A 19,855-nucleotide genomic window follows, 5' to 3' on the forward strand; every position below is an offset into this window, starting at 1 on the left:
TGCTCTTGCTGTTGAAAGTAACCGCAGCTCCCAACACTAGGCTAAGATCAAGGGCAATTGGCTTTCCAGTGTCTACCTGTAAATCACAACCCTTCCTCGTGTGAGCCTCTAAACCAGACATCAGCAGAGAACAAGCTCCCAGCTGGTAACACTGCATAAACTACAAATGCCCAGTATAAAAGGCAAACATGGTCTTGAGTTGCCACCACTGAATAAAATGGTTGATGGGAGTTTTCATCATGCCAACAGCATTTCCAGTAGATGCAAGAATTGCAGACAGAAAGCAGTCCTCTGGAAAGCCTGTAATTTGCTTTGCTCCCATCCCCACTGCTGCTTTTAAAAGAAAACAGCTGCTGCTGCTTCGGTTTTCCTTTTTCTTTTTTTAAATTGTGGCAGCAAGAAAGTTAAAGGAATGATCTCTAGAAATCTGCTTTGACAGAGGCCAGCATTTCGTGGTGAGAAGCCAGAGCCCAGTTATTAGTTTCTTTGTCTCTAGAGAGATTTCCCAGGGGATGGGGAGATAATTGCAAAAGGATCTCTGGGAAGTGATTAGCATTTTGTTTGGGAACAGGAAGGTCAGCAAGCTATGGAATTAGCCAGGTTACAATATTAACTATTCAGGACCAGATCCTATTTGCACTATCCTAGCCCTTAGTACTTTGTTTTCCGATGAGGCGTATGAACCTTAGGTTTCACCTTAGGCAATGTATGCTGTCATACCCACCAAACCAGTGGGATTCCCCAGGGGATGGAGTGTCTGTGGGATCAGCTGCTTATTGCTCTGTCCCCCAGAGACCACAGAGATTTCTCAAGGAATACTTTGTATGAACAAGTGGCAAAATCTGGCCATGGATTTCAAAGATCAATCAAGAGTCTTGTTTGATTACTTGTGGTTTTAATTTTCCAGTTACCTCTCCAGAGGTATGTAATGTAAATTCTACCTTTTATCCAACCTTTCTCTTACATACTGAGCCTGCAAATATTTATTCCAGCACATGATGCTGAAAACACCACCCCAGTATGATTGCTGCTTTCAATTATGGCTGTTGTGTACCAGCACAAAGTAAGCATAAGCATTAGTGTTTTGATTGAATAATATTTGAAAACTCACATTCTACATGTGAAAAGGACAACAGGAGACAATGGAAAATCCATGCACTGTATGAGAAAGCAGGTCATTTCAGCTTGGTGCTATTAGCAGAACTGACCTTTCCTGGTTAATACAAAGACAGAACCAGGCACTCTGCTTATCTTTCAGGGCAAAATGTCACAGGTCCCAGTTATGACAAAGATGATTCAGGTAGAAAATTTTTTGAGGGTTTGCAGAGATGGAAGAGATGGCTTGGCAAAATCATAAAGTGTCCATGTTGGGGAAACTTTCAGAACAAGCTGCACACAACATCTGCTCAAGTAGGGGATGAGCTGGGGCTTTGCAAGAGCCCTCTCAGCTGGCACATTACGTTTTCAAAGCATTGAGTATCAGGATACACTGGGGCCTGTAGAAATCCTGGAGGCAGGGCAATGCCTAAAGCAGTTCTTAGGAAACAGAGAGGAGATTACTCACGTTCATCTCTGTGAGCAGCTCCCTGGCTGCTGGTCTCTGAAAAAAGGCTGTACTGCACCAGTGTAATTCCCTACATATCTGCCCAGGTCCTTGCTAGCTTGGTAAAATGGAGCTGTGGCAGCAAAGGCAGCATGCACTCATGACTGGCCACCAGCAGATGGAGGTCTCACTAGCACGAGGCCAGGGGTAACCACTTCTGTGGCATTCAGGCTCCAGAATTAAATAACTGGGTGTAAAATCAAACTATCCCCCAGAAAGGCTCCTTTGCACAGCAGCTGGAAAACCAGGACTTTGGAAAGAGTTCAGCAGGTTCCTCAGTTTTCATCTGAAACTAGCTGCTGTTTAATTTCCATTCAACATGGTCATCAGACAAAAGCTTGGCGTTAATGTCACTGAGTGGCACCAAGGTTCTGGGAAACAGCAAGGCATTCAGCAGAAACCCGCTGAGAAGACAGTAATGAGCAGGGAGGGACTCAAGCATGCACTGTGTCAAAGGCACAGCATCTTTCTGCAGGCAAAAAGCACTCTCTCCACCTACAAGTCAGATGCAGTTCCAATCCTTGCCAGTAACACACAATTTTTCTCAAGGCCACGTTATTAGAGTCTTTTGACCATTATTCTGGGTTATCAATATTGCCTTTACAGTCATAAATAGCTCCAGCCATGGTCTGAACCCTGTGGCGTGAGGCACTGTGAAGACAGAGTTGGGTGGCCCTTCCATTGGGAGTTCACAGCCTGGCAGGGAAGAAGCTGTTGCTTCTCCATCAAATAGTCATTTCTCAATGTTCCAATTAACCTGGCACAGTGGCAGATTAAGAGAGCCAGGCTCAGTGCTCACCCATGGAAAACTGCCACTCTCATTTCATATATGCTGCTCAGCAGCCCTATTTTCTTGTGTGCTTCATGCCTCAGTTGTTCTCCAGTCACCAGTATGCCTGAAGAGGGAGAGAGGGGCTTTTCCAATGCAGACTGAATCTAACCATTCCCTTAGAAATAGGCTTGGAATAATAATTTGGGAGTCTGAGAGCCTGAGTTCAATCTTCTGCCCTTCTAAGTTTCTGGGGTGATCTTTACTCTCAGCCACTGTTTTCTGCCTTATAGGCTGCAGTTGTTCTTTCTTCTCTGTATGGTGGCACTCCAGGGGATGGAGGGGTGGTACAAGACATCAGATGTGGGACTGGGGAGGTTTCTCAGACTCAGAATGACAAAGGCCTGACCTCCCAGCAGCTGGTGCCACTGTCACCTGACAGCTCCTACCATAATGTACCCCTTCCCCCTTAAAACTGTTTGTCCTTTTAAAAAGAGTGTTTGTCATTGGAGCTGATTATATTTGCAGCTGAGTCCATGTAGGAATTCTCTGAACTTTTCATGGTGTGCTTCCCCTTCTAGCCCTGTGGATCAGAACAGCACGTTCACCTCAGGCTGCTGGAAGACAAGCCTTGAATATCTGATGTGATCACAGATGGCCGTGGCCCTGCCCTCGGGGTATGAAATACAGACAGCAGGCAGCAGGACTCAACAGGTCAGTGTCTGAGTTTCAACTGGGTTGCTTTACTGTATTTTCTTTTAAGGGAATGTCCAACTATGGCTGAAGTTTGGTCACTTCTGCTGTTCTCATTTTTCCTCCTGAACTCAGGGAAGTTGGCCTAAGAGGATGATTATTTTCCTTAGCTCCTCCGAGGGTCTTGAGGTAGATTTTCTAGGAGATATAAATAGTGAAAAATGTACTGTCTGAATGTGCCTTCCAGCTCCTGGAAAGTGACTGGAAGGGGGCTCCCACTGCACAGGCTGGATATGCCTTCAGTCTCTGAGCCTCACAGTTCCCTTGAGAGGTTCAAGGACAGCAGCACCAGACATCTCTTTTGCTGTAGAGGACACCCAGAGAACTGCTCTAGTCTCTTCAAATGCTGACAAAACCTCTACATCTTTATTCTTCCCTGAAGCTGTTGGAAGCCTCTTCAGAAACAAAATAAAGGTCTTAAGTTTGTAGTGCATCCCCATTTATGACAGTAATGCCTGTAAGCAGATATCAAGATGTATTCATACATCCCCAGTCCCTAATCCACACCTGGACTCTGCAGCCCTTTCGTCCCTGGTATCTCTCAGACCATCTTTCCATGTGAGGCAGATCCCAGCTCTTTGCTTACTCATCAAAGGGTCCAAAATTGCTGCACCATTTACAACACAGAGTAACCTATGTCTGCACAGCCATTCCCAGCCCACAGCCATCAACCTTCCCCTGGCACTACGTGTCTTGCTCCCCATTGACAAGCCTTACAGTCCCTCCCAGCACCCCTCAGACAGGCACAGGCCTCGGGAGGGGAGGTTATCTTTCAAATGGTTACTGGAGACACTGGGGTGTCCTTCCAAAGAGGTGTAAGTATATTAGGGTCTCAGTTGGGGTCTTGTTTTTATCGCCCTCTCTAGACCATCCAATAGGGACTTTAAAGAGCTGTGTAATTTCATGGTCATAGCTCAATTTGCAAGAGGCTGCTTGGGTTCTTATTTCATTCTGGCTTCCTTCTCTGCAACTAATTCCTTCTCCTGGTCTACTCTGGCCTCATTTAGAGGCCAGAACGAAGCCCCAGTGTATTTATGCACCCAGGCTTGCTTTGTCATTCCCAATGGCTCCTCCTTGAGCTGAGCTCTTTTTCTTAAAGTTAAGTATTTTGGGGATGAAGAGAGAAGCAATGATTGACTCTTGCCAGTGGGAATCCATCTCTCACCCTGGCCTTCTAATCTGTCAAGTGACCTTTGAATTGATTGAGTGTTCCACAGAGGTGGGTCAACAGCATTGCTGCTATTTCAAAAGTGGGGCAACAGAAGCTCAGAGCCTGTTTTGCCTGCAATTACAGACCCCAGAGTTAGAGGATGCAGCCAGAGAGCTTCGTGCTCCTGTTTTCCAAATAAGCAAAAGCAGAGATTAGTAGAAAACTATGGCCTCCCTCTATACAACTTTACTGCTGGAGTTAGAATTAGTCAGAAGCATTATTTCAGTTAGTCTGCAGGGCCGAGAAAAAAAAAAACCACCAAAACTCCAGAACAAAAAGAAGAAGAGGCATATCTTAAGGCCACGACACTGCGATGCTTACGAGGTACTGAACGCAAAGAGAAAAGTCAGCAGGAAACTCCCGAGCGCGGCCAGCGCAGCGCCAGTAACTCGCTGCTGCCCTGCGCGGAGTTAGTTGTACAGCCCTCGCGGGAGCCGGGCGCTGCGGTGCGCGGCTCGGGCACGGCTCCGGGAGCTGCCGCGCCGCGCTGGAGGGAGGAGCCGTGCCGGGTGCCGAGGGGCCGGCGCGGCTCCGCGGGGCAGCCGGGGGGCGAAGTTCCCCTTCCCGCGGCTGAGCCGCTCCGGTGTCACTTCCTGCCGGCGGCGGGGCGGAGCGGGGCGGCGGGGCCGGGCGGGGGGCGGCGGGCCGGGCCCGGTCCTGCCCTGCCCTGCCCAGCCCTGCCCTGCCGGGGGCTGCGCCGCCGAGCCGCGGCGGAGGATGCGGCGGGGCCGGGCGCCGCGGCTGGTGCTGGCCGCCGGCCTCGGATCGTTCCTGCTCGGCGTTTTCTACTTCCAGAGCAGCCTGCACCCAGGTGGGTCCGGCGCGCCTCGGCCGCGGGTATCCGCACGCTCGGTGGCACTCCCGGCGGGTCCGCGGGGCGGGATCGCGATGGGATGGGGACGGGGTGCCGGGCGCGGCGGGCAGCCCCTCGCCGGCTCCTAAAGTCACTTGTGTGCAGCTGAAAGCCGGTGCGGTCCAGCGGGACCGATCCGCGGGGGAGTTTAAGTTGGGGTCAGGCGGCGAACTCGCCCGGAGGTTGCCCGTTTCCTGGCCGGCGGCATTGAACTTCACCGTCGCTTGTGCTTGCAACGCGTGACTGACTCCCCATCACGGCGCGGCTGCTCCGCAGTGAAACTCGTGGTTTATTTTCGAGGCGAGCTTCTCTCGGGTGACTGTCCCGTTCATGCCAGCGGGGCATAAAGTTGTGCGCAACTCGTGCGGTCTTCCTGACGCTGTGCTGGGCTTTGGGTAGATAAGAGGAGTTGCTCTGTCCAAAAAGTGCTTATTTCACACACGCTGTCGCTGAAATTCTCATGGAATGTGGTTGAATTGCTCAAGGGGCTTCCTTAGTGTGTACTCTTAGAATTTATCTCCTGCTCTGGGAAACGATTCAGAACTAGAATGTAAACAGTTTTGTACTAGAGAGGTTATTTATTTCCCTGCCCGCCTTCAGCTTTTTGGTGGGGAAATTAGCTCCTCTTCCCTGAGAGACGTTATTGGGTAATTCCTGTAGTTTTAACAATGCACTAATGTTTTCTGATGACAGCGGCAAGCCATCAATGGGGCCTCTAAAGTTACAGCTTAAGATCTAGAAGATTGATTTGAAGGAAGCGTTAGTGGAATGTTATCAGCGTGGACTAAATGAAATGCAATTTTCCTTTTATAAGGGCTGCTCCATCACTTTAATGTGGGGTTTTTTTCCCCCCTAAAAGTGATTTTAAGAAAAAGGCTTGTTGGCTGTATAAGATTGAGGAGTCAGGTTTCGACAAGCATTTGTTATTTCTAGAAGAGCATGTGAAGTTTGTCAAATGAATTCAGTAATCCCAGAGGAATGTAATCAGCATTGTATTCCTTAGTAACTTTTTTTGTTGTTAAATAAGAGATATATGCATCTTGTTTTAAAGTGGAGCACTGAGTCTGCTCTGATCTCCAGGGCTCCTAACAGAGAGATGATTGCCTTTTACATTGGATTTGCTTTTTGACTGGAAAATGTGGCTTTTCTTAGGGCTCTGGTTTTCAAGAGGAGACTTCTGCCTGTCTGAGTCAGCAGAACTTTCTGTGCTTCTTTGACTTCAGTTCCTTGCGTGATCTCAACAGTTTCACACAGAGTTCTTGTCAAGTCAGAGCAAACCAGGTGATGGTAATGGTGATGGCATCTCATGAGGGATTTGGGGCATTTCAGGTCTGGAATGTCCCTTGAGAAGTGTTGGCCAGCTGAGCCTTTGGGAAATTCAACACCCTTAATAGGCTTCAGGTCTGTTCCCTTAGTATAAGCCAAGTATGGTTTAGAAAGGCACCGTAGGTGGTGATAGGTCTGGGGTAGGGATCCTCAGCTGGTGGAAACCAGCAGTGTTTGTCACTCAGTGAAAGCCCTTTTGTGAGGGTGGTGAACACCCTCCACAGATCTGCCCCTTTAGGTTCACTGAAGAGGTGAATTAAAGTGATCTTAATGTTCTCTAAAACCTGGTTATTTTCTAACCACATAGTTGTGTCCCTGGGTGCAGCCTTCATTTCTGTACCATTTCTTCCCCTTATTATTTTTCACTTGACAGTTTTTCCTTTCCTCTTTAGTCCTGTGAAAAGCTGCAGCTAGCAGAGGAAAGGTCATTACCATATACAGAAAAGAAGCAAGCTAAAAATTGCCACTTCTTTTTTTTTTTATCCCAAAGGAAAGCAAATTGAGGCCAATTACTTCTCTTAGAAGTTACAAGTTACTATAATATGTAAACAATTTGCAGAGAAAAATGTCACCTGTAAAGTGATGGTTGCCTTGAGGTTATGTGGAGGTCCAGTTGTCTGATGTCATTTGGTTTCTCTATCATAATAAAGAAAAATGCTAGAAAAAAAAAGCAGCAGTGCTGTGAGTTTTCCCTGGGAGCAGTCAGATCCTTTCCTCAATCTTTAACATTTCATCAGGTTGCCTTTCCTGGGCCACCCATGGTCCATTGCATTTAAAGTGCTGAATTTAATCCTTGCTAACAGCACAGAGAGACTGAACCATCTTGTAACCAGGGCAAAGCATATGAGATGGGAGGAAAGATGATGAGACCAGAAGGCTTTGAGTTTGAGAGGGCTAACGGCTTGCTTAGTCAGGGGAGCGGGAATTAACTCCTCTGTTTGCATTTTCCACTTTTAACTCCCTCTGGGCAGGCATGTGCTGGGGCGGTTCATGCTGAACTCAGGGCTGAAAGAAGGCTTTCTTGTTCTGCCCCAGGAACACCCACACACCAGCGTGTGCTGTAATAACTCTGCTCCTAAATGCTGCTGGGTTGGTTATTTTGGTGCTGAGCTGAGTTTGTACCGAAGTTGGTGGCAGAATCCCCCATTGTACTTCATGGAGGAGTCTGAGCTCAGGTGTGTTTGACAGCCTTGCTGATGCTCAGGAGAGGTGAGACAACTCTCAGTGTTACCCAGGGAGAGCATCTGCATGTGGGTTTGAGTGCGCATTGACTTCATCCCCCAATTGCTTTGCTTTGGCTTTCCTTGCTGCTGACTGTACCAGTGGGTGGCCGTGGGAACTGTAGTCCGTGGGGTGCAACTTCAGCATGTGGACAATCCCCCTGCTCACTTCAGGATGGGGATGACCTGTCATGTTGGCCTTTAGTTGTCTCACTCCAGACTCACAGACACATGGCCAAGGGCAGAATGTCTGCATCACAGGAAGGCAGCAAAGTGGTGCTGAGCACGCTGGCAGCTGGGCTTGACAAAAGACTGCCCCAGTGGATAGTTCTGGGGTTTGATTAGAACATATTTCAGCATCTCCAGGCCCTCCTGCATCTGAACTAATGGTGTGGTCAGATATGTTCAGCTCCTAGGCAAACTTCATGCCATCTCAGCTTGGCGCTGGGAGTGACATGGTCCAGATCCTGCCTCCTCTCAGCATGATTGTTGTTCATCTTGCAACCTGACCTTTCTCTGCTGACTCCTTCAGGGATGGTGCATCTCTGGGGTGGCCACGCAGACTTCTGCACACCATACATGTTCTGCATAGAAACAGTGGGAATAAGCAGTGGTGCTCTCAGACCTTTGTTTCACCTGTCTCTGCTGGTAGCGTGTCCAGACTGGCATGGTGGTAAATGCCGGAGGGTGCTTATCCTTGTCTACATCAGAGCTTTGGTCAGGACTGTTCTCAGAGGAACTGCACTGGTTTTAACAGTGAGGGAGCTGGGGATGACTGTGCTAGTAGAGCTGTAGGGTAGAGGGACAGGAGAACATCTGAAGAAGGTAGAGGGAGGTGAGTGGCAGGTGGTAAGGCCCTGTGTTCATCTGCATCTGTGGTTTCTGCAGCCCTTAATCAAGAGTGCTGTGAGGCCACCGCAATGGTAGAACTTTTGAGGTAACTGTGAGTAGGCAGATTGTTCTGACATCCAGAGAGCTGGTGGTTTTCAGGTGACTAGTGAGGGGTCAGAGGGATGTGTGCATGAACTTGCAGTCTCCTAAGCAGTTTATAAGCAACTCCTCCATCCCAAAAACCATATTTCCTAATGAGAGGCAATTGAGTGCTATCCAAAGCATTTCACACAGCCTTCCACCTCTCACCAGTGTTATTTGAGAAAAAATGCCCTTGCAAAGTCAGAAGTGTTTGGAGGAAAAGGCACCTTTGGAAGCCTGAGGCAAGGAGCAAGGGTGAGGCCGTTCGATCTGATCCCAAGAGATGCTCGCGTAAGAGCCAGGCTATTCAGTTCTTGCCCCATCCTTCCTGTGTCCAGCCCAGTGACTTGTGCGTTCTGGAGGTGATGGGGGAAAGAAAAGCAGACCCTGCACAGAAGCAGCCTGCGGGACAGGGAGTGCTCCACTTCCTGTTGTTTCTGGTTTGTTCCAGCACTGAATCACCTTCTCCAATAAGAGAGAACGAAAAATTTTCATTGTCAAAATGCTGCTTCATTTTGGCTCCATTTCTGTCCAACTGCAGCATCCAGCTGTTGCTTCTTAGGCCTTTTTAGCAGCACTTGCTTAACACTGACATCTGCACTCCCAATGTTCTTTCACAACCTCCTATCAGCATGAACTGTTGTACTTCCATGAGGTTTTGTGAGTTAGATGTACTCAACCATCCGACTCTTTCACAACAAGAGATGCCAGAACCAGGGTCGTAATAGCACCAAGGTTGAGAATCTGTTCCAGTAAGGGTTGCAAGCAGGGAAGCAGCAACATCCCTCTCTCCATCCTTAGCTTCTCCTACATCAACCAGTTGGATCTCCTCTGGGCACTGATAGAGCAAAGCCTCCTCCAGCCAGCCCTGGAGTGGAGGTACCACTTCACTAGCCTGAGAGAGGAGGACTGGGGTGTTGTAGGAGGATGAGCAGTCACACCACTGAGCATGGTACCTGTCATAGGCAGGAAACTGCCTTATCACTTTGGGTTTGGTTAGCAGCCCTCCAATGTGCTGAGGTGGATATGGAAGATACCCATTGCCACCACTCTTTACCAACTTTGGAATGGTTCAGCATCTCTCAGCACCATCAGTACCTGGAGAAGCTTTTACTTCTCATTGTTGCAAATCTGACCTTTCAGGTTTTCTGAGCTATGCATCCAAAGTCAGTGGTTGCTCCTTTGTCAGCTCTCAGTTGGCTCCATCCTTGTACCTAAAGATTGGTCCCTTTGGGAAGGACAAATTATAGAGATTATGGAGTGATAGGGATTATAGAGTTTATATGTTACGTGACTGCAGCCCTGTCGAACCCCTGGTCCTCTGAACCTACAAATGCACCTAGACCTCCCCTGAACACTTTGGTATTAGCAGACCCTTACAAACCAGGGTTTGTTTGTTGGATTTTTTTTTCAGAACAGGAAAGAGCCTATTTTAACCCTCAGTTCCTCCTCATTGTTTAAAGGTGCTTTCAGACTGAAATTCAGGCACTGCCTTGGGATGTGAGCGTGGTTCAGCCAGCAAAGGCTTTCTGTCAGCTGGCTGACACATGTCCTCAGCCTTTCAGATAACAGTGCCTACACTGCCTTCACCCTGGCTAACGCTGCAAGCACGGCCAGGGATGTGAAATGTAAGTTGCCCTCTGAGATGGTGTTGGGTTTTCTGTTTTGTTTGCTTTTGTCGTGAGACAGTTTTGCATGTCTCAGCTTTGTGGTCACAATACTGTGATGCTCAGGATGCAGCTGCTGCCCTTCGAGGAGCCAATGCTCAAAGTATGGTGACATTTGCTAGCCCAGCCACTGGGCAACAGGGGCTGGAAAGCCCTCAGATCTGCCATGTTTGAAGAAGATGTGAAATGCTCAAGCCTTGACCTGCCGTGGTTGAAAAATGTGCCTGGTCTAATGATGGGAGCAGGGCAGTAATGAAGCCCATCTGCTCCCAAGGGCCAGGCTTTTCATGAGGAATGCTTTCTCTAGTCCCTCTTGGCTTTCTACAGTTTCCTGAGAATCTCTGATATGTTTAAGAGGTTTGGGAGGGGGAAGGAGGAGGCTTAGCATGCCAGGAGTTATCTCTGTGCCTGCAGGAGAGGTTCACATCTGGGCAGCTCTGCCAGGTGGTCCAGCCCTCACTGGCCCTGCATCCCTCTGGCATCTTTGTCCCCTCTCTCAAAACCCCAGCACTCCTTTTTATCCTGCAATAAAGACTCCACAAAAATGCCTTCTGGGAGCAATAGGACCTTTGCCTGTGTTGGTACAGGAAGGATCTTCTGGAGATCATCAGTCAGGTCTGAGGCTGGGAGATGAGTGCTCCCACAGTGTCTGGGGCACTCCTGGGGGTGCTGGGCTTTATTATGGCCTGGATTTGCTTCCCACAAGCATCTGAATGGAGAGAATGACAAACCCTCCATCTTAATCCCAGTGCAAACACAGCCGTCTTTCCCAGGACTTGCTATCAGAAGCCAGGAAACTACAAAGGCGTTAGGTGCTTAACTCCCATTACTCCTCTCAGAGCTGAGTAACCAAAGAAGAGCTTAATTCCCCAAATACCTCTGTGGGGCCAAGGAAGGCATGTTTTACATTGAGGCTGTGAGGCAAAGCTGGGCAAATGCCCAAAACTTCCCTTGTTAAAAGGCAGCTAAAGACCATTAGCAGTCTGAGAGGGAAGGAGGGAGGGAGCATCTCACCAAGTAGCCCCAGTGGCCTGAAAGGCCTGGGATGAACATCACCATGCCTGGGTCCTGCCTTTGCTGCACAGCCTGCACAGGTGCTGAGAAGAGGGACAAATGGAGCTACCCTAAGAGCTGGGGCTATTTTTTTTCTTTCCTCTGAAAAATCGTTCATGAATGGAGGGGAGTGACTGGTGTCAGTGGAGAGTTGGACTCTGTATTCTCACATCCTCTGCTGTCCACTTCAGACCAGTCTACTCTTTCCCACTGCACTGTTGTGAACAGGGACAGTCCGTCAGGATCTGCAGCTTTGGGACAAGCCTCTATCCAACTACCACCCTCTGCAATTTCCTCACTGTTTCACATGGATCTTTAAATTTTTCTCTTCCTGAAATCCAACCTCACCCCTTGGCAGTGAGATGCTTCCATCAGCGCTTCATTGCCCTCTGCAGATGTCCCCCTTCCCTGATGCCCTCCTCCAGATGCCAGGATCTTTGCTTTGTGGCTGACTGTCATGTTTTATTCCAGATAGCCCACTTTTTGCTCTGTTATGGGTTTGCACCTGATGTAGTTTCAGTAAATTATTGAGTAATATCAGTTGTAGAGCTCTGATAAATAGATTCCCCCTAAAATGTCTCCTGCAGCTTGGACTCACTCTGTTCTCCATTTCCCACTTGCCAAGGTCTTCCACGGGGAAGCCAAAATCTCAGTCAAAGTCAAAGCCCTGCATGGTCAATATTGGGAAGAAAGAGTTGCTCTGTATGCCCAGGAGCTGGGTGGCCACTGATCAGATAAGCTCTTTCTGCATGTGCTTTGTAGGAGATCATCCAGTGTAGGAGGTGGTTTGATTTTGTTTCTCTTACAGTTTTAATGAGCCAGGGAGCAAAGTCAGTGCTTTCTTTGTTGTGCTGGAAGGAGTGTGTGATGCTCTGAGGGAGCACCAAGCATGCACAAGAACAGGGTAGGAAAGGGGAACCAAAGGGCATTGTGTGAGAAGAGGCTCTGTGCAACTTGGGCCCTATGCAGAAGTGACACCCAACATGACCACTCCAAGCCTCATGATGTCAGGGGACATGGTATGCTGGCTGGTCAGCAAATGAAGGCTGCAGCAGCATCAGCCAGGCCCTGGGACATCCACAGACCTTGCAAGAGACAGCACAGTTGATTCCAGAAGCCACCAGTGCCTGTCCTCCTCTGCATGGAGCTGAGCAGCCAAGGAGACCTATTAGCCAGATGAACCCATGGTGGCTAGTATCCTCAGCTGTCACCTTGCCATTTAAGAGGCCCCAAATCTCTGAGCTGCATCTGGCAGAGTACAGTGTGCCCTGAAGTGTACTTTCAGTCTGAGCCCCACAGACAGGACAGCGATTGCAAAAAGCAAACACCCTCCCCCTGCCCTGTGCACACACAGTGCCCTGTGGTCAGCAAATATGTCTGAGCATCAGCCCCAGGCAGTGCTGGGCTTCCATCTCAGGCAGCTGCTGTAAAAATGGCTTTTCAGAGTGAGGAGTTTGTGAGCAACTCCATGAGAGTTCTTCATGGGAACTGCACCCTAGCCTTGCCATCCAGCATCCATCTGTACTATCCATCTGGCCCACCAGCCTGGCAGCACCTCTGGGTTTAGATTGGAGAGTAGGGAGAACTTTTTCTCTGAGAAGGTTGTTAGACAGTGGCACAGGCTGCCCAGGGAGATGGTGGAGTCCCCATCCCTGGAGGTATTCAAAAGCTATGTAGATGAGGTGCTGAGGGGCATGATTTAGTGATGGGCTTAGCAGTGTTGGGTTAGTGGTTCGACTTAATGATCTTAGTCTTTTCCAACCAGCACAATTCTATGATGTGGAGGCATCTTTCTGCTGGCTTGCAGGTGGACAGGTTGGTGAGAGGGAAGCTAAACTCTCCCCTAACACTTTTGAATGCAGGAATTTTTTCCCAGACCCTTTGCAGCAGCCCTTACTGGGGGAACTGGGATGAATATCCTTTCTGAAGATCACTGCCATGCAGCCCTTTCCAGCTCATACCTTTAGAAGGCTCAGAAACAAAGATCTACAAAGGCTTGAATTGTGTTTCTAGATAGACCATCTCTTCCTTGCCTCAGAGAAGGAACTAAAACCCTGTTCAACTTGCACAAATCCATTGTTTTTAGCTTGCTGGGTTGGCACTGGGTGGGTTTAGCTTTAGGGCACAGAAGTGTCCAAGCTTGGGCCAGCCAGTGGGGAATTCCTGCAGCCTGACAGAGGAACAGGCTGTCTGGCCTATCTGCTCCTGTTTTCCCTGCAGTTCCCCTGAGCTCTTGATACTTGGATGAGCTTCGATTAGATAAAACAGTTGTAAATTTATGGCCAGGCAGACAGATGGGAATTTGACTGGGCAGAGCTGGGAGTTGGTCTTTCCTGGGAGAAGAAGGCAGTTTTTCTCCCCTCTGGTTAGTCCTGCAGCAGCTCTGACACCCTGGGGTTTGGCAGCACCAACTGCAATTGAGGTGTCTCGTCACCACGTCCTCATTCAGGAAAGCTTGGCCACATAACCCACATCCTTTGGCAGCTCCATGTTGAGATGAAGATCATCTTTTGATATTAAAAATGGTCGAAAGCCTGGTTTTGAGGGCACAAGTGCATGTGGGTTCAGTGTCTGCACCCTAAGTAGTCTCCAGTCCTTCCCTGTGCAGCAGCGAGAGCTTCTTGACCTACAGCTGGGCTCTCCAAGCACCAGCCATTCCCACCTCTGTGGACAGCCCAGCCTGGCTCCTTCAAGCCCTGTTTGCTTCTCTCTCTGCTTTCCCTCCACCTTACCAATGATGCTCTGCCTGGTTACTGTCACCAAACCCTGGCAGTGGTGTGTCACGGTGTGAAGCTGTTTCCGCAGCTGAGAGACGCTGCAAACCACAGTGCCCCACATCTGAATCTGGTGTCTTGCTCAGATGAGTCTGTTCGTGGCCATGTAAACAAACCATAGCTGAGCACAGATGCTGAGACCAGCTGTGCTGATGAAGCACTTGATGCTGGTGAGGCCCTGCTTTTTCGTAATGGGACTTAATTTTCATAGACTCTCCCAGAGCATTATCCAGCTAGACTTGCATTGGAATGGGCTGCCCAGAGAGGTGATGGAGTCCCCATCCCTGGAGATATTTGAAAGACCTGTAGATGAGGTGCTGGAGGACATGGTTTAGTGCAGTGGGTTTGGCTGTGCGAGGTGAGTGGTTGGACTCGATGATCTTGAAGGTCTTTTCCAACCAGAATTATTCTGTGATTCTATGACTTGAAGTTGCTTTCTCCCCCAAAAGTCTCTTCTGAAGGTGTCACTGTCTCCACAGTGGCTGAAGAGGCAGCTCAGTAAGCCCCCAGCCTGGGCACAGCAGATGGGAGGGCTGGCAACTCTAGCCATGCTGTGTGTGCGTGGAGATGTGCTGTTGAACGTTTTGGACCTGCACAGCGGTGCACAGGGCATGTTGTTGCCTGTGAGTCCCTTGTCACCTTTGTGGTATGGTGGGACCCAGGGGCCATGAGTTCTGGCTGCTTGTCAACACTACTCTCAGCTTATTTTTGTAAATGCCACTGGATTAATAGCCCTCCATCTCCTGGCTGTTCTCCCAGCCCTTCTGAGATGGGGACAGGAGCAGCAGGTTTGAGCTGTCTCTTGGAGTGGTCTGCTTTCCCTTGGAGTGGTCTGCTTTCCCTGTGGATTTGGAGCCTTGCCAGAAACCCGATCCAAGCCTGTTCTGTGGCCAGATGTTGCTTCACTGTTCTGTGCCATGAAGGACTGACCTTGCAGGAAGACAAGTAATACTGACATGAGGTTCAAAGGTGATGTTTGTTGGAAGCTGTTGGGTGCAGGTGTGGCTCCAGGGCTGGCTCCTCCATTCCAGAGGGCTTCCTTCAAAGTAGGAACCTGGGAGATTAGCACACACTGATTGGAGGTCAGAAGCTCCTCAGCAATTTCCCATCGCTGTGACTGTGGTGTGCTGCCAGCACGGTCATGTTTCCCTGTAGCACGGGGAGGTGGTGAGTTCAGGCCTGCACACATGAGCAGAGCCAGACCATTCCTTTTGGCAAGGGTGCAGGGCCAGTATAGTCACAGCTGGGTCTTTTCCAGGTTTAATCCCGGCAGTATCGGAGAGATTGATTTCCCTTTAGCTTCACAGGATCAGCAGACACAGGCACTGTGAGACTGAAGCGATGCTGACGTGATGCTGGTGGAGTTTGTTTTAGTGGCCCATGAACGGCTGCTGCTCGAGGGGGTGTGGGTGCAAGACTCCCAGGTCCCTTCTTCCTGAGGTTTCCACTGGACCTTGCTCATTCCCTGCAAAAAGGAGAGAGATGTCGTCAGAGCATCTGCTGCCAACAGCCGTTATCAGGGCTTGACCAGCAACAGGAAGATAAATCCAGCAACCACTCTGGCACTTTGCTACCGGTGATCTGTTGCATCTCAGTGCTGCAGTGACACTGGTGATGTTTGTATCTTCTGTTAAACATGCTGACTGGGGAGATAGGGCTCTTTGGTGGCCTCAGGCAATGTCCATTGCTAAATGCAGGAGAAGCAGACACAAGGAGCTTTGTGGTAAGAAGTTATGTGCTGGAGATGGTTCTCCTTAGTCTCAGTCAGGCTATAATAGCTCCTTTCCTCCTTTGCAAGTTCTTGCATCTCTTAAATTCATTGTAAAGCTTCTTGCTCTGTATCTTGTGGCAGAGAGTCTCACAGGTGATGACCTGCTGTCATTTGGCAAGGCAGGGCACAGACCCTCAACTGCCTCCACCAAGAGCAGAGGGGTGAGACGTGGCACAGAGCTGGGGAAGGAGTGGCTGTGTGCAAGGTGGTGTGTTGGGAAGGGCTTGCTGAGTGTGCATTTTTCTGCTTGTTGAGGCTTTCATCAATTCCAGATGCGTGGAGCTGACAAGATGGCTTGAAATGTATTCAATAGGCGAGTCATTGAGCCATTTAACATTAGAGGGACTTCTTTTTCTGAGTCCCCCCACACACTGGCCTGCTGTGGCCTCAGCAGCTGAGCAGAAAGCAGCAGGCTGGTGCAGATGGGCTCTTGGCTTGGTAGATAAATGCTGCTGTTGCAGCCCAAGAGCTTTCTGCAGCCTGGCAATGGGAGCATGCAAGAGATGGACAGCAGTGCAGAGGAAGGTCTCTGGTGCAGCCTGGCCATCAGCCCCTGTGCATCCCAGCAGGGATCTCTGCCTTGGCATTGCCACCACAAACCCTTCTACTGCAATTCCTGTGGAGCAGCAGACTGGAAAGGAGGAGTTTATTGACAAGGAATGCAAATGCTGGCAGTTCAGGCTTGCATTATATATGCAAGCAGCCAGCTGGGGCCAGGAGAGCGACAGGCATAATGGGAAAGAGAAATTGCTCTTGGAAAGCTTCTAGCTTGGCTTGTAGGAGGAATTAACTGTTTCAAAACAGAAGGTTGCATGGTACTTCTGCACAGGTATTTTATTTGTTCACAGAGGCCATATTCCTGGTGGATACTGTTAATTCTCTGTTTTCTGTAAAGATCTTAGCTGCAGTCCTTTTGACAGCAGAGAGATAGGCATATTGCCCCAGAAAAATACATCCCCTCACCTCATCCTTGTGATCCTTCTATTAACCTTCCTGACATCTACTTCAGCCTGGTACCAGGTGATCAGAACCCCCTGCCACTAAGGAGACATATGGGTTTAGGAACTACTGCAAGGGACAGAGTGTCCAGACCAGCTGCTTTTGGCTCTGTTCCTGCTCTGATCCCCACGGACGGTGCTGTGGCATTTGGCAGGTTGCTTGAAGCAGCTGGATTCTATCTTTCTTTCTCTTTCTTCAGGATTTATTGAGTTAATGGTATAGCTGTCACCCTTTTCCATCACTTGATTAGTTACCCTGTCTTTTCCCTTCCCTAACTTGACTCAAGTTGACTGAATTGGAATAAGAAAAGCCTTTCTTGAAAAACAGAAGCCAAGTTGTCCCTATCTCTGGGGAGGAGAGAGCCACGTAGTCACAGGCCAGCTGTGCCAATTCCTGTGCCTGGGTATGCCTGGTGACACTGTGATGGTCCCAGAAGTGTCAAGAAATCATGACAGCAAAGTAAGCTGTGCGAGAAAGCAGGAGTCAAGAGAGGAAAGCTTGCATGAGGCTTTAGAGAAAACAAGGAACTCCCATATGTAATTTCAGTATCTTCTTAATGGCAATGACAATAACTTCTTTCTAAGTAAACCTTCCAGAATCTTGAGCATCAGAGTAATGTCCATGTGGTTTTAAAGCATATCCATCAGCCAGATCTCTGAATCACAGTCGCTTCTGGAGTCAGCAGCTGCCAGTCCCTGTGCTGGCTTGGCTGTGGCCAGCACTCCCTAAATGAGAATCTTCTGGCTGAAGCCTGAGTAGACCAGGGATTTCAGGTTTCAGGAGTCTCTTCCAGGCAGTTGTTAAAGACTGGACAGTCTCCTGATAGGGAAAAAAAAGGGGAAAAAAGGCAAAAAATAAAGTTGGGAAGATAATTATTTTTCTGCCCGGTGTCTGTGACATGCGGTAGGAATCTGAGCTAGCAGGATGTTCAAACCCAGTCTCACGTCAGGAGTTTAAATGTCCTTTTTCTAGCAACGTAAAAAAGCCCCACATACATCAGACAACACTCCCTCAAACCTCTCAGCCACCTTCATGGCTGCTGTCTGAGCAGTTGTGCACAGCAGATGGAAGACGCAGTTGGCTGCAAACCCATTAGTGCAAAATCGTCTCTCGGCTCCAGCATTCAGAGTGCTGAGTTAGCACTGCAAACACTGTGGGCTGGGTCTGTCAGCCAGGCATGAGAAGCAGAATGCACACATGAGGCCATTGTATCTTTGGACACACAAGTGCTCTGGGAAGTGTCCCTCCAAAAGGCATGGGACTATGGTGAGAAGTCAGCACCGTGCATTCCAGTTCCTGCTGCAGCTCTTAGAGGGATTAATGGAAACGGACAGCAGAGGTGACATGTCAGCAGTGCTGGCTGTGTTCCTTTGGAGAATGCTCAGCAGAGATCCCTCTTTTTTTAAGTGGTTTGGAGAAAAATCCAAATAGCTTTGAATATTGGAATGCTGTGCTGCTCCCATCCCATGTCCCACATGGTGTTGAATGGCACATGCAGGCTGTGGTGTGGCAGTGGGTGATCTCGCACAGTGTCCTCTTTCCAGCCACAGTCTGCACCAAAGACCCTCAGCAGTCAGAATGAAGAAGCTGCCCTTTGGAGAAGCGTTCTTCTAGATCCTTTCCTTGGAGGCAGGGGTGATGATGTGAAATAGGTCTTATCATCACACTGCAGTAAGGGCAGTGCCAGCCCCATGTGTGACCTATCAGAAGGCCCACTTCAGGTGTGATTCTTGGTTAGGGTTGTGATCAGGACATGTTTGAACTAGAAGATACTGAAGAGCTTGTGATGAGGGAGACAGTCAGCAGGAGACTGTGGTTGAGAAAGGGATCAGGTCAGCTGCACAGCTGCTGTCTCTCTCGGTAGCTGTTCAGAGGTCGCCCCTTGGCACAGTGGCATTGCCTCCCCTATCCAGGTTGCCCCAGAGTTTGAGACTCCTGTGAAAGTCAATATTGTCTGTGTTGAGCTGGATTGAGATGGAGAAACCTGAACTCTGGTGGCACTTAGTGCTGGAAGCCAGTGCTCCATATCTGTGGTCTGCAGTTTTGTTCAATCTGGTGTGAGCTGCTGAACATGGAAATGTTTCTGGGCAGGTGATAGCCGTGAGGAAGGGGCATTGCAACTCTGCACTGAGGAAATAGGGAGCATTGGTCAGCTTTTTCACCAGTAGCTAGAAACCCTGTAGTGCATTTAGTACCGGGGCTCCTGAGCTGTCCGTACGGACATCTACCCTCAGATTTCTGTGCATGAGAGCCCTGTGCTGGGAGTAATCTGTGCTTTGTGGGGAGTGCAAGTGCCCTAGTATCAGACAGAGAGGTGATGCAGCTCTGCTGCCTCTCCATTCCCCAATGCAGCATGCCAAAGGCCTTTCTATCCCCTGAGCCCTGGGCACAGAGTGCCAGAAACAGACAACTGTGCAGACATCAGGGATCTCACACACAGGTAAAGGCTGTTATGCTTGTATTTTTGGTCCTGGTTCAGTTCCCTGAGCTGTGTGTTTCCACTCCCAGACATTCACCACTGCTGCTCCTGGCAGGCTTGGCCATTCCTGTCTGGCTGGAACAAGAGCAGGACATGTACTCAACCCTCTGCGTGGCTCTTCCCATCCATCACTTTCCATAGAGAAAAGCTTACAGCCTTCATCCACACCCTGAATTACCATTTCCTGGAGGCATCAGCCCTCCATCCTTCTCCTGCCCATGGCCCTCTGCCTTCCAGCCAGCAGGGCACATCCCAAGAGGAGTGAATGATTTTTTCCTGCCAAAGACTGTGCGATCTGTCGAATTACCCCATGTAAAACAGTGATTCATTGTCCCCTCTTCAGACCGTGTTTCTTGGCTAGAGAGAAACTGTCATTAGTGCCAAGGGAGCCTGGCTGCCATTACTG

At 49.3% G+C, this 19,855-nt stretch overlaps 1 protein-coding gene across 1 annotated transcript in view; it reads left to right on the forward strand.

The window, feature by feature from the left end:
- The first annotated feature begins 5,044 nt into the window (after positions 1–5,044).
- The window catches only part of CHST13 (carbohydrate sulfotransferase 13), a 30,017-nt gene continuing 15,206 nt past the window's right edge, over positions 5,045–19,855 (forward strand). Inside the window, exon 1 of the mRNA XM_062008448.1 lies at positions 5,045–5,146. Coding sequence (XP_061864432.1) covers positions 5,053–5,146 — 94 coding nt within the window. The 5' untranslated portion in view covers positions 5,045–5,052. The remainder of the gene's footprint in view (positions 5,147–19,855) is intronic.

This window comes from Colius striatus, chromosome 15 (assembly GCF_028858725.1).
Source record: "Colius striatus isolate bColStr4 chromosome 15, bColStr4.1.hap1, whole genome shotgun sequence".
NCBI classification, from domain to species: Eukaryota; Metazoa; Chordata; class Aves; order Coliiformes; family Coliidae; genus Colius; species Colius striatus.